General features: G+C 35.2%; 1 protein-coding gene across 8 annotated transcripts in view; it reads right to left on the bottom strand.

The window, feature by feature from the left end:
- The window catches only part of DNAH5 (dynein axonemal heavy chain 5), a 137,031-nt gene that overhangs the window by 31,318 nt on the left and 92,731 nt on the right, over positions 1-12,982 (bottom strand). For all 8 annotated transcript variants that reach the window (XM_038128809.1, XM_038128805.1, XM_038128810.1 and 5 more), the window contains 8 exons: positions 12,763-12,958; positions 8,414-8,586; positions 5,756-5,886; positions 4,736-4,889; positions 3,817-4,084; positions 2,962-3,193; positions 1,344-1,458; positions 953-1,129 (listed from right to left, as the gene is read on the bottom strand). In XM_038128809.1, the coding sequence (XP_037984737.1) occupies positions 953-1,129; positions 1,344-1,458; positions 2,962-3,193; positions 3,817-4,084; positions 4,736-4,889; positions 5,756-5,886; positions 8,414-8,586; positions 12,763-12,958 (1,446 nt within the window). The remainder of the gene's footprint in view (positions 1-952; positions 1,130-1,343; positions 1,459-2,961; positions 3,194-3,816; positions 4,085-4,735; positions 4,890-5,755; positions 5,887-8,413; positions 8,587-12,762; positions 12,959-12,982) is intronic.

The following is a 12,982-nucleotide window of genomic DNA, read 5'->3' as shown; positions in this document are numbered from 1 at the left end:
TCTTGAAATCAGATTTTTATTTATTAGCACCCTACGTTTCAAGAAGAGCAGTATTGTTTTGGTTCAGCCATTTAAGTCAAAAGCAGAAAGTAACTTTTAATAAGATACAGGTCCAGACACAAAATACTGGTGCCCTCTTTATACTGCAGATGCTGACTAATTAACACTGCTTATTTTTTCACTTATCAGGATGCTTGCCCACTACCAGTTTTGCTGTTTTGTTGTTGCTAGCTCTTTAACCTTTTTCCTGTGGCTTTATATCAGGCTCTTATAATACAAACCTTCTCCCATATTTCACTCTTCCCAGTTGTCAGGTCATCAACCTTCATTTAGACTTTTGCACTCTGTCCTTTAAGCATCATGGCAGTCAGAGGCTGTTAAGCATCTTTCACTCAAAGTGAAGTCTTACATTCAGAACATCCATAGAAGTTCTTTTACACTAGATTTCAAAGCTAATCATGCCATTCCCTCAAATCAGTCTTTTACCATCGCAACTGCTGGCAGCCTCTCAAATGGAAAGGTGCAATTTCCAGCAAATCTACATAAAACCCTTTGAGGTTTGTCTATCCTTCAGGTTTTTTCTTCATACTTTTCTGTTTCTTGAGATGTGAGCTCCCTGCTAGCATCTAACACGTATATTTCAGATTCTGCTAGTACTGTTCACAGCAAAACGTCTTGAGGCACATCCACCTCTAAAATGAGCTGAGCAGACAATAATAAATATATTCAATTACAGTTTCAAAGAAAGTCAAAACTTGCCCTTCTCTGAAAACTGACTATTTTGGGGTTGGTACTCATGTGAAAAAAGAGAAACAAAACGGAACCTAAAAAGCTTCAAAATACATATATTTATTTTCTGTCAAGTGAAGAGTTATGCAATGCACCTGCAGTTTTGTGTTTCAAAGACATCCACCTTCTTAGGGGCAATGCTATACATGGTCCAAGTACCAACCTGTAAGGCTGCCTCTGCCTCTTCCAAAGCAGGCTTGGCAGCCTCCAACTTCTCTTCAGCAATGGCTTTGTCAACTGTGATACTGTCTACAATAGTTTGGGCTTTGTCTTTCACTTTCTGAACATCACCCTTCACATTCTCAGCAGCCTGTGCTTTTACAGTAACTTCTTTCAATACCTAGAATGTGAGAAAACCCACATGTCATGGTTAAAAAAAATGTTTTTTGTAAAATCATTTCTTTCCAATTCCAGAAAACTCAAATACCATAATTTTCTCCAAGATCCTTTCTTTCCAAAACTTAACTTCATTTTAATTGATTAATCTTTTCAAAATAGAAGGAATAAAAGGAGAAAATAATCAAACAGCAATACACTTTGAAGGCTGTACATACCATGTCAGCTTTTTCATTGGCAATTTGAAGTTCCTTTTCTTTTACCTCCAGTTCTCTGCTTAGAGCAGCCACTGACTCGGAGGCCTCTTTCAATTTTTCCAGACCAGTATTTATTCTGAAGTTTAAAAGCAAAATAAAAAAATCTCATTCACTTTGTAATTTACACTCTACTTTCCATCTATAGAATAAATCACATCAATCAGAATGAACAATTGCAAATGATGTTTTACACCAAAAAAAAACTTGGACAAGAACTTTTACCTTTCTGATATCGTCAGAATCAATAAAGTGGACAATAAAGTACATTAATAAAGTTTGTGGCTTGAAATTTTACCCATTTCTGATCAAACAGTATGCCTTTATAATTACATAAAAATCCTACATGTTGGTTCTATAAATGTCACTGTCCCTTTTGAGCCAATAATCAAAGAACTGAGTTCTGTACAGCAGAAAGCATTTTCTGATCACCAAAATTCTGAAAATAACCAATCAATATTTCTTATTTGAAGAGAAAACTGAAAACAAACCAAGACCAAACAAAAGAACAAAAGAAACCAAAGAGTAATAGGATTTAGATAAGACTTCTCTGATTCAACATTAAAATGTCCCTTCAACAGCACTTTTTTTTCTATCAAAAATTCTCCACTTGGGACTTTTTCTACAGAGACTGCTATTGCAAAGGCTATGCAGTACTTGGACAGTTGAACAAATGCAGGAGAACAGACACGGTGTAACCCCCAACAAATTCAGACAGTGCAACTAAGTTTAAGTGGAAGAAATTGGACTTCATTAACTCAGTTGGTAAATCTGAAGGTAGAAAACAGGGCAAAACCCTTCTGTTTTATAAGCCTTCACCCCTAACATAACTACAGGGTTTAAACTCAATTTGACTTTGAAGACAAAGAATATTTCAAAGCCAAATAAACAAGTTTAAGCCTTTCTTTAAGGTTTCCAGCTCTTATTAACAATCTTTCAAAACTGAGAAGGCAGTTTTTCTTAAGGGCGATACCAACTGATACACTAATTGCTAATTTTACATTATAGTTGGGTGCTCCTGACATGAAGACATATCTGCAAATAGATGTCATTAGTTTAATAAAGCATCTGAAAATAGGAATAAGTAAATCAAAACCACCTTAATAACGTACAAGCAAAAAGCTCGGGAGTCTAAGTGAAGGTCTGTGTTCACAAAACTACTTAGTATATTCCTTACATGTTCATAACAGGAAGTTACAAGTGTTCAGCAAGGAAAGAAAAGTTGCCAACTGGCAAATGAAATGCTATTATCAATCTATTATGAAATTAAATGTAGATGTCCTCTTTCACTCTTTGAAAACACATGGGTATAATTTCTATTCACCTCATATTCCCTCTACCTCTATTTTTCATGCACCACTACTCTTCTTCCCTCACCCCTGAATACATATAGTCTTTATCTTATATGACAAGAGTAACTACAGTATTTGAATAAGTTACACCTTCACATAATTCTAGGAATTAAAAATACCTTTTTATTGCTGTGTGAAGAGACAAGCCATGCATTGGAGTGAAACATACCAGAATATACCCGCCTAGGGAAGAAAACTACAGAAAAACAGAAGTAACCTGAGTAGTTTACCTGTTTGATAATATTTGCACTTCAGCATGTTTTTCTTTGTATGTGTTTTTATACCCCTGAATAAAGGTCAGGTAGGATTTGGGAGTCACATGTGTAGAACGTCTGTATCTTTGAAAGTAATCAGAACACTTTTCTGCCACTCCATCCTGGAATGAGCCCATACACTGCACAATTTCCCTCTTTGTATCAGCAGTGCAGTCCATATCAAATGAGGACAGGAAGTGTTCAGACACTTAGGAAAGAAAGAAAGCCTAAATGTAAGCAAATATTTATAAAAACATCTCAGCTTATAAACAAGTCACTATAAAACAAGTCAGCATGTAATATCTTGGCTTTCACCCAGCCTCTGAAAACCCATTCTTCTTTACTCTTCACCATCAGATTCTGAATATTATTCCACATTTGTCAGTAAAAAGTATAGCCATGGATCTGTCATTCTTCATCTCCAAAGTGCAACTGCTTTTTCACTCTGAACCTAGCTGCTACCTACCAGGAACTGGGTAATCACAGCCTTCCTCTGTATGCCCTATCACAGACACATTCACAAATAATCTCTTTCTTTAATAGCTTCTTTGCCTTCTTGACAAATACTTTTAAGACTTCTTCACAGGGAATTTTTCTTTAAACTACTTTTAAGACTTCTTCACAGGGAATTTTTCTTTAAACTGTATTCAAAACCATTCCTCTGTTAGAAATAACTCAACAGCTTAATAAAATGGGCTTTAAACAAGAAAATATCTACATCAAATTTTAGAATCAAGTAAGTTTCTTCTGGCAAAATTCAACACAATTAAAACAGCCACATGACCACTGATCAGAAAATTATCTATCTGCAAAGATAAAACCTACATGTACCTGCCACCAGAGCATCCTTCGGCCATCGGCTGAACCAATCTATAGTGCATCCAGAAATGAGAGCAGGGAACTTCAGGGCCCTATTTCGGAATTTTTCACCTACTGGTGAAAAGCAAAGAACTACATGAAGGTTCTGACGGACTCTGGCCATGAAATAGTCATACAGAGCTTCACTGGTTTGAGGTCTTCGTGGATATTCCTTTTTGAAGGAGGGAATGAGGTCACTAATGATCTCATCTATCTCATCACGTGCAAATAAGTTTGACACCTTTGGGAAGAAGGAAGATTTTTCATGCTTTTTGAGATGATCCAAAATAGAGGATATTGCACAAGGTTCTTTTAATACACAGCATTGTAGGAAGGGACATGCATCTCAGACTCTGAAGTTACTAGTACCCCCCAACTCCTTTAAACAAGAAGTTTTAATGAAGTGATTCCATTAAATAGACTGAAATCTAATTTGCTATAAATTTTAAACCCCACCCTCCAATAGCTTTCATTCCTTCTCTTTATATTCCAATAACTAGTAGCAATTACTCTGAAACATAACCCTAAAATAATACATTGTAAATAAAATCAATGAAATCCATCCATTCTGGACATGAATTTACCATACAAAAACTAACTGTACACTAACAGTTAATTTAACAGACAACTTTTTAAAACATCAGTAATATTTCTCAAGTCTAAATTTTATTTTTTTAAAGCTGTTCTCATGTCCCTTGAGATAGCTTTGCTCAGTCTAACCTAGGATTCTGCAGATTTTGTAGACTGCATTCATTTTTAATAATAGTCAAATGACAAAAAGCACTTGAGTTCTAGTTTTGGTGTACTCTCTGACTTACAACAAAATATTAAAATAAACTGTTATTTTACCTCAGAATTATGATTTTTAAAAGCAGGAAATTGATCATCTTACCTCTCCTGATGACAAAACATTGTTCAAGTATTCCAAGAAAGACTCATCTTTGATCTCGTTGTCTGTAAAAAGAAAGCAGGTGCCTTTGCCTTGCAGTCCTGCTGTTCTGTATAAGAGTTTCAGATCTTCCATCAAGTTTAACGTGTTGTATGATCTACAAAAAAAAAAAAAACAAAAACAATGTTAGTTGAACAAATACTCATCTCTTTTAAAAAACTTTTCTGACCAAAAGGGTAAAAAAAACCCAAGCAAATTTCAGTTAGAAACAATGTCTTGGAACTTAAGGCAGAAAGGTGCTTATTTCAGATACATCCTCTGATGAGACCCACACCAAGGGACATTCCCACACGTGAAACTACAATTTCTTCTGCAGCCAACACACCTGCAAAAGAATTAAAGTAATTTCACTTCTCTACAACAACATTTGAGTACCAAAATTGACCTGTCCTCCAGACAGCTGGGATGGTATTCATTCTGAGGCATTCAGAGAAGGATAAATAATTTTTTTTTTATCTTTTGTGAGTTATTTCCAAAGAAACCACACTGGGTTGAACAACACAAAATAAGGCAAAAAATTTACTCAGAAAAGGTTGTCAAAATACTGATATAAACATAAGATCTATGAAATTAGAGGGCATGGATGAAGATTCAACCTCCTCAGAAGACAGCATTTCAAATATTCCTAGATTAATTCATAAAGGCCTTTTGGAGAGATAACCACCTAAAAATATTTTCAGTACCATTTAATGTACTGTGTAAAGATGCAAAGATAACTTGACACTGCCAATATTTTTTCTCTTTCTGTGAAGAAAACAAAATAATTTCCTACTCCAAAGATAGTAAAAATTCACAATTATTGTAGAAAATCAAGCAGATCTAGTAAGTTTAAGGATTGTCACATCCTTCCACTCTATGTGACAGTGATCAGATTACGTTAAGCAGAGAATGTGACACTGTTTTATCTATAGGAATACTTTAAACACCAAGTACTTATTTAGTTAAATTTCAGGTAATGTTCACCTTGTCAACATTATCTGGAATGTGTCGTAGCCAGCTATGAAGGATGCCAGTCTTGTCAAGCTCTGCTTTCCTGAGCCACCAACTCCAACTAAGAGAGCATTTCCACGAGGAGTGCGAATTACACGGGAAATCTGTGCAATATACCAGTCATTTATTGCTACAACGTGTAAAAGTCACAGATCCAAAAATTCTGAGTTACCGTATTAATAAAGTTATATTAGAAATTAAAAACAAATGAAAATTTTAAGGTTTAATCAAAGGATTCTATTTTACTATTAACATATTCTGTGGACATCTGCACTTCGCAGTATTTACTGTTGACCTGGCAAATAGTATAGCAACCATTTGATCCCATCACTATGTATGTTCAGTTATCAGTAGAATTACATCTCCCACAAAGTGCAAGTAAATCTCAGCTATGATTTCTTAGGGACGTGCTATCACAGCATGAGGGATTATCAAAATTGGGAAGGAAATAATTTCCCCAATACCACGACCTCTGGATAACTTCGGTAAGACTCATCTCACCACGTCCTCTCATTGCGACCTGAAGGACAGGATGTCCCAGGCATGTTAAATTCAGGACAAAGAGACTTCAGTGTTCTCTGCAGCAGGTAATAATACTGCCTTTATAATGAAACTTGTTACACTTCTTTACTTGACTGTAAAAATGCACAGTGTATCAAGTATGAATATTTGATCACAGTGAAACATCTCCCAATTAGATCAACATTTCTTTCCCACTTCATTATTTATCTTTTAAATCAAAAGGCAGTAGCTTCCTACTGGTCCACATTTCCCCTCAATTCAAGACTGTGCAATGTGAAAAACAGACCCTTTAGAATTCAGAGCAAAAAAAATTTCAGCAGTAACTGTGAACTGCATACAGCATTTGTCCTACTTCCCACAGCCAAAAAACAATGCCATGAAACATGGCAGCCCATCAGTTGCAAGTGGACAGACCCTCTTCTTTCCCAGAAGAGCCTGCATTAATATCCAGTGCAGCACAGAGCCAATTCCCTCTCAAAGACACAATAACACCAGCCAGCTGGTTAGCAGCTGGTCTCCTCCGTACAAGCAATGATGCACGGGATTGGCTTCTGTTCTCTTTATTATCTTGAACAGTTCTTTGATGACTCCAGAATTCCATCATGTCAGTAAACAACATGGGACACTTATTTACTTAGCCTTCCTCTGAGTTACCTCTAAGCTATTAAAGACAGTCACGCCAATTTCCTCTAATTTTAAACCTATTTATTTTACATATTGAATATAATGTATTTGTTATTTTACATAGGTTAATGTTTCATAAGAAAGATAAAATCACATATGAAGGCTTACTCTAAGCTTCATTATTTAACCAGAGAAAGAAAATTTAATTTGCACAACACCCTTGCAATATCACTGATCACTTCAATAATGGCTATTAGATCTGTTCCAGGCAGAGGCACACAAGCTGTTAATTGGAAACTTTGCTCTCTATTTAGGACATCCCTCAGCTTTAACTCATTCAAGTCATATTATGTCAGCTCAGATTAGGCATTACCTCAACTGTGTCTATCTCACTTTCTCTTAGAAGCTGTCTCAGGTCTACACAGTTGTTCCTGTTTTCAAGAATTTAGAATCATAGAAACACTTTTTATCCAAGCAAAACATTTTGCATAAAACATAAAATTATCATTTTATCCAAGCAAATACTAATAAAATATTTCAGGTATTTACCATCTAGCTACCCAAAGATATTTCTGATGACAGGTGGATGTTCAGTGAAAAAAAAATATTACATCCTAAACTTATATCATTTTTTCCTAGAAATAAATAAGAAACTAATTGGTAATTGTGACTATTAATTACAATTGTCCTAAAGAAATCCATAGCAGAATGTCATTAATTTTGCAGTGAACCTTAGAAAGAAGGAGACTAATTTTGTGAAATAACAAGAATTCACCCAAAAATTTTGAAAACCACAGATGCAATGTGCTTGTCAAATATAATTAAATTTAAATTGTTGTATTTGGGGGGATGATGCAATGATGCAATTACATATACAGTTCTTAATAATTTTAAAAATACCAAAAACCTCGGTATTCAACTTAGACAATAGGGGTTCTAGTGTTAAAAAAAAAAAAAGGCTCTCCTCTGTATGAGGCCTATTCTGTATGAACAATCATATCAAGCTGTGCTGTGCTGAAAAGTTATGGTCAGCTCCAATCCATATTCAAAAGAACTTTAAAAGCAGTGAGCATACTGTGGATCTACAAAAGAATTTTGGACTACATTAATTCCTACTCTGCTGTGCATACTCCTTCAGAAGCAACCAATTATGTCTTAACCTGAATTTCATTTGACTCATTCCAAAGACAGGAAGGGCTCCCAGAAGAATTAAGGAGGAAGGTTCAAATAGAATTAGAATAGCTAGCACCATGATCTCACCAAACATAAAAGATAGGTATAAAAGAACACCTCCATCTGGTGCATTTTCTAAAAAGTTTTTAATAGGTTTTAATACCTAGTCACAGTGGGACAGATCAAATATTTGATAGCAATAAATTAGTTGCTGCAGTTTTAGAAGGAATTTACCTTGATTCATGCATACCTCTACTCAAAGGAGATGTGGGCAAGCGAACAACAACAAATGGCAATCCAGCAAGACTGTACCTTTACTAAATGAACCATAGCATCCTCAAAGAAAACCATGTCCATTCCAGTACCACGAACATTCTCATTGTATGCTTGCAAAAACTTATTTAAACGACCACGTAACTGATGAAATGAGGAGATTGGTTCATAGATTTTGGGAATATCTAAATTAACTTCCTCTGGTTTTTCATCTAGAACAAAAAGCAAGTAATAAAACCTTAGCAATTTAAATAATTGACGAAGGTTCAATGAGAGGATAAGTAAGTGAAGATAACTAGAAGTTTCACCACCCAGAAACAGGTTTATTACACATAATATTATATATTAGATGTACATATGAGAGTGCTGAGTACACCCTGCCTGCAAGAAATGGTAATTTCATCAACGTAATTTTTTAAGACAAAATGAGGAAAAAAACCTAAAGAGCGGTCTTTATCTAAAAACTTGAATGATGAAAAATGATACTTGTTTAGGTGCTTGGAAAAAAAGAAGCACCAGAAAATGAAGGTAAATAAATACTGCAGTTATAAATTGCAGATAATCTTTTCTGTAAAAGAAAAACAGTCTAAATTGATTAAATAATTGCACTAGAAAAAACGTACTCTTGAAATTAATAACTGCCTCAACAAAAAAATATATTCACTGTGAATTAGCAGACATTTGTTTCCTTAGGTGATATAAAAGGCACAAGTCAACTGTCAAAGAAAGGAGGTAACAGTGCTGCTGCCTCATTTTTCCATTCATAACCTTAATTATGCTGAAAGGTGACATGCTTTCATTCATAAGAATTCATACAGCAAATAAAATTACAGAAAAGTTGAGATTGTCAGGGATCTCTGTCATCTGGTCCAACCCCTTGCTCAAGATGGGCCACCTAGAGCTGGTTCCCCAAGACCATGCTCTGGTGGCTTATGAATACTTCCAAAGCCAGACTCCACAATATCTCTGAACAACCTGCACCAGACTGTCACAGTGGGGTAAAAAAAAAAAAAAAAAAAAAAAGTGATCACAGATGTTCAAGTTCTTTGATAGATTTTATCCAGTATATCTATGTCTTTCTTGTATTGGGGAACCCCAGACTCAGACACAGCACTCCAGGTGTGGCCTTACTAGTGCTGAAAAAGGGAAAGAACAACCTCCCTTGGCCTGCTGGTTACATTTCTTCTAATGCAGCTCAGGATGTCACTAGTTTTTTCTTCCTCCCAGGGTACACTGCTGGCTCATGTTCAGGCTGGTGTCAACCAGCACCTCCAGGTCTATTTCTGCAAAGCTAACTTGCAGATGGGTGACCACCAGTGTATGCTGGTGTGGGACCTTTTCTCCCCAGGTCCAGGACTTTTCACTTCCCTTTGTTGAACTTTATGAAGTTCCAGTTATGTAATCTGGAAGCCAGCACAACCCCTGGCATATCAACCACTCCTCCTAGCTTTGTGTCATCTGGAAACTGGCTTGAGGGTGCACTCTGCCCCATCACCCAGACCACTAATGACAATGTTAAGGATGACTGGAGCCTGTGTTGACCCCTGGGATACATCATTAGTTACTGGTCTCCGCTTAGACTTTGAGCCACTAATCACCACTGTCTGGGCTTGACCATTCAGCAATTTTCAATCCATCTCACTTCTCAACCAGACCATATTTCACTAATGAATACCTGACAAATCTCATTGAAACAGTGCTGGCAGGCAGACATCAGGGGGGTTTTGGTTTGTGGTTTGGATTTCCTCAAAAATAATACTAGTGCACTAGTAGTACAAGACATTTTGCTCTTATTTACATACATTTAGCTTAATCAGTTTCAGGATTTTGTGATCTATATATGCTACAGGATGTATTTTTCCAGTTATCCTAAATCAATCAGTTTTGCTAAGCCTTTTCTAACTTGCTGAAGAAATATATAATTCAGAATGTTATCTCTAATTGGTATAATTAAAATCAATTAAATAAATCATCCCAGTAAAATAAGTATTTCCCTAAGGCTTAGTAAAGCACTAGAAGCCAGTGTGAAGGTAAGGGACAAAAAGATGGGGAAAAAAACTCCAACCGCCAACCAAACTCTACTGTATTTACAATGCTGTCTGTAACTTTTTTCTAATTTCAAATTTTTTCTCCATTTCCTTTCAACTGCACATTTCTAATGCTCATGAAGCTTCAAAGGAAAAAACAACAACAGAAAAAAATAACAAAACTAAAACCCAAAAATACACGTTTAAAAACATATTTTAAGAAAATTACATTTTACCACAGAACCTACTCTCTCAAAATACACAAATTATTAATTCTCTTTCAGCTGTCCTTTAAACTGCATTTTTTGTTTGCTTGAAGTCACCTTAATTTCAGAATTTTTAGCTCTGTATTGCTTCTGTATATGAATACTCCTCTAGATTAAAATCTAATTAAATCAATTGACTTCTTATATTAACCTGTAAAAGCACTAGTTAAACTAAAGGAGTATTCCATGTGGAAATCAATTTCTTACAAGTTAAATAAGACATTTAAACAAATTAGCAGCTGATAAGAAACTAATAAGAAATACATTAAGGACTTAAACTGCAGCGATACTTTTACAGCTTTGAAAAATTTAAAATAATTATATTATCTTAATTCTGTTCCTACAGTTTTATTATTAATGTCCAAGGACATTATAATCAAGTACAAAACCTAAGAAAGGGCAGACTTTTCCATTATTTAGAGAGGCAGCCAGCAAAATGTATTATTTTAAAGTCTTGCTCAGACTCAAGATTCATAATCACAAGTACTCAATAACAATGACAAAACCAACTGATAAAAACACCTTTGAATAGGTGGAGGGTCTTGAGATCACTAGCACCACCAACAATTCCTTTGAAGCTAAGGTCTAAAAGTTGACTAAGATCTAAGTCATCATGTATTTCTCTCAGGGACAAACATATTGTGCTTTTACAATACAGAGACAAAAATATTACGTAGTACCAGTAAACATGTTACTAATCTGAGCATAGGGTTATTTGAAGTCAATGTCAGATGCCATTTTTAATATATTTAAGAACTTAGAAATCAAGGTCTTCTTCTTACACTTCCACCATAATGCGAGATACTAAATACCATTATAGGGACAAATAAAACAAAATTAAGCTTGTTACTCTTTTCATTTAGAGCCAAAAACAGAAAGGGGGGTTCTCAAGGCTCAGGATTTAGGTTAGGTCCTGAAATCTATTGAGGACAAAATATAGCCTTTGTATATGAGTCTCCTGCTTTGTATTTAGATGAAGTTCCATGCTAAAAGGCTCATTACAGGACAGATATATTTAATCTGTCACCCAAAAGGCAAATAATTTTGAGAAATACATATATCATTTATCAAATGTTGAGAAATTAATTTATTTTTCAGTTCAATATGATGGTTTCTAGTGTGGACTTAAATTTCCGCATTAAAGATCACTCCTCACCCTCCAGTATGCATCCTGACTTACATTTCAGTCTTCTCTACACTGATGTAATCTAGCAAGTTATTTAAGGCTGTAATTATTTCCTTTCTTACACCAGTTTACTTTTACTTCTATTTTATTCCTTCCAATGAACTATGTCCTATCCTTTATTCTCTTTTTGTCACTGCCTTCTATCTACTTCAGTTGTTCACGGAAAGGTTCAAAGAGCATTGGCCATTCATACCAGTCTCATTGCTCCACTCTCCATCATTGCAGTGATACCAACATAGATAACTGAATCATCTAATGACCTAAACACAAACAAGTGTTTTCTGGTCTTTTGCAACAATTGATAAATATTCCCAGGTCATTTAGTGAGATCAGTGACACCAGGGTTTTGTTTGAAAGACATAAAAGTAATGACTTATTGCCATAAGTCATATGGGTTTTTAAAGAGGGTTAGCTAGCATTTAGGAAAATTTGAATTAATAGTAATTTGTTACATTTAACAGTTATTTCCTAAAGAGCATTGGATTAGCCCGGAGACAGTATTTTTTTTAATCAGATTCCTAGGGCATATTACCTACATTGCAATCCTTTATCTACTACTGCAACCCCACCATTTGAGGTCATTCATAACAAATTTCCTTCATCATTTTAGAAAAAAAAGACTCATGCTCACTATTTGGCAGTTCTGTCTTTCTGCCACACCAATTTAAATTAAAGAAAGGCTCTCCTATACAGACAACTGGATATCAATACAGACTTAGAAATCCCATTAAGATAAAAATTTGCCACAGCTGGTAACATAGACTACCTTCAAAGCCACTGGGCAAAACAGATACTTTTGATGCATAAATGGAGTATGAGTTTTTACAACGTATTTTTCTTAGTATCTATGATTATCATATCCCTTTGCCTATTCTTGTCATTTCCATGATTATTAAAGTCAACCTTTACCAGTTCTTGCAGGTGCATCCCTTAAGAAGTCAACAAAGAATGCATCTGTTCCGTGATTCAGCAAAGCTTTTGTATCTTCAAATTCCTCTTCAATGAGTTTTGCCACAGCTGTGTGAAACCAATTAACATCTTCTGAGGTTGTGAAACGATCAGCAATAACACACTTGCATTCATGCTTCCACAGTTTTATCAGCACCTACATAAAAAGAAAAAAAAAAAA

Source organism: Motacilla alba, chromosome 2 (genome assembly GCF_015832195.1).
Source record: "Motacilla alba alba isolate MOTALB_02 chromosome 2, Motacilla_alba_V1.0_pri, whole genome shotgun sequence".
Classification (NCBI taxonomy): Eukaryota; Metazoa; Chordata; class Aves; order Passeriformes; family Motacillidae; genus Motacilla; species Motacilla alba.
This window is presented reverse-complemented; position numbering and strand designations above follow the sequence as displayed.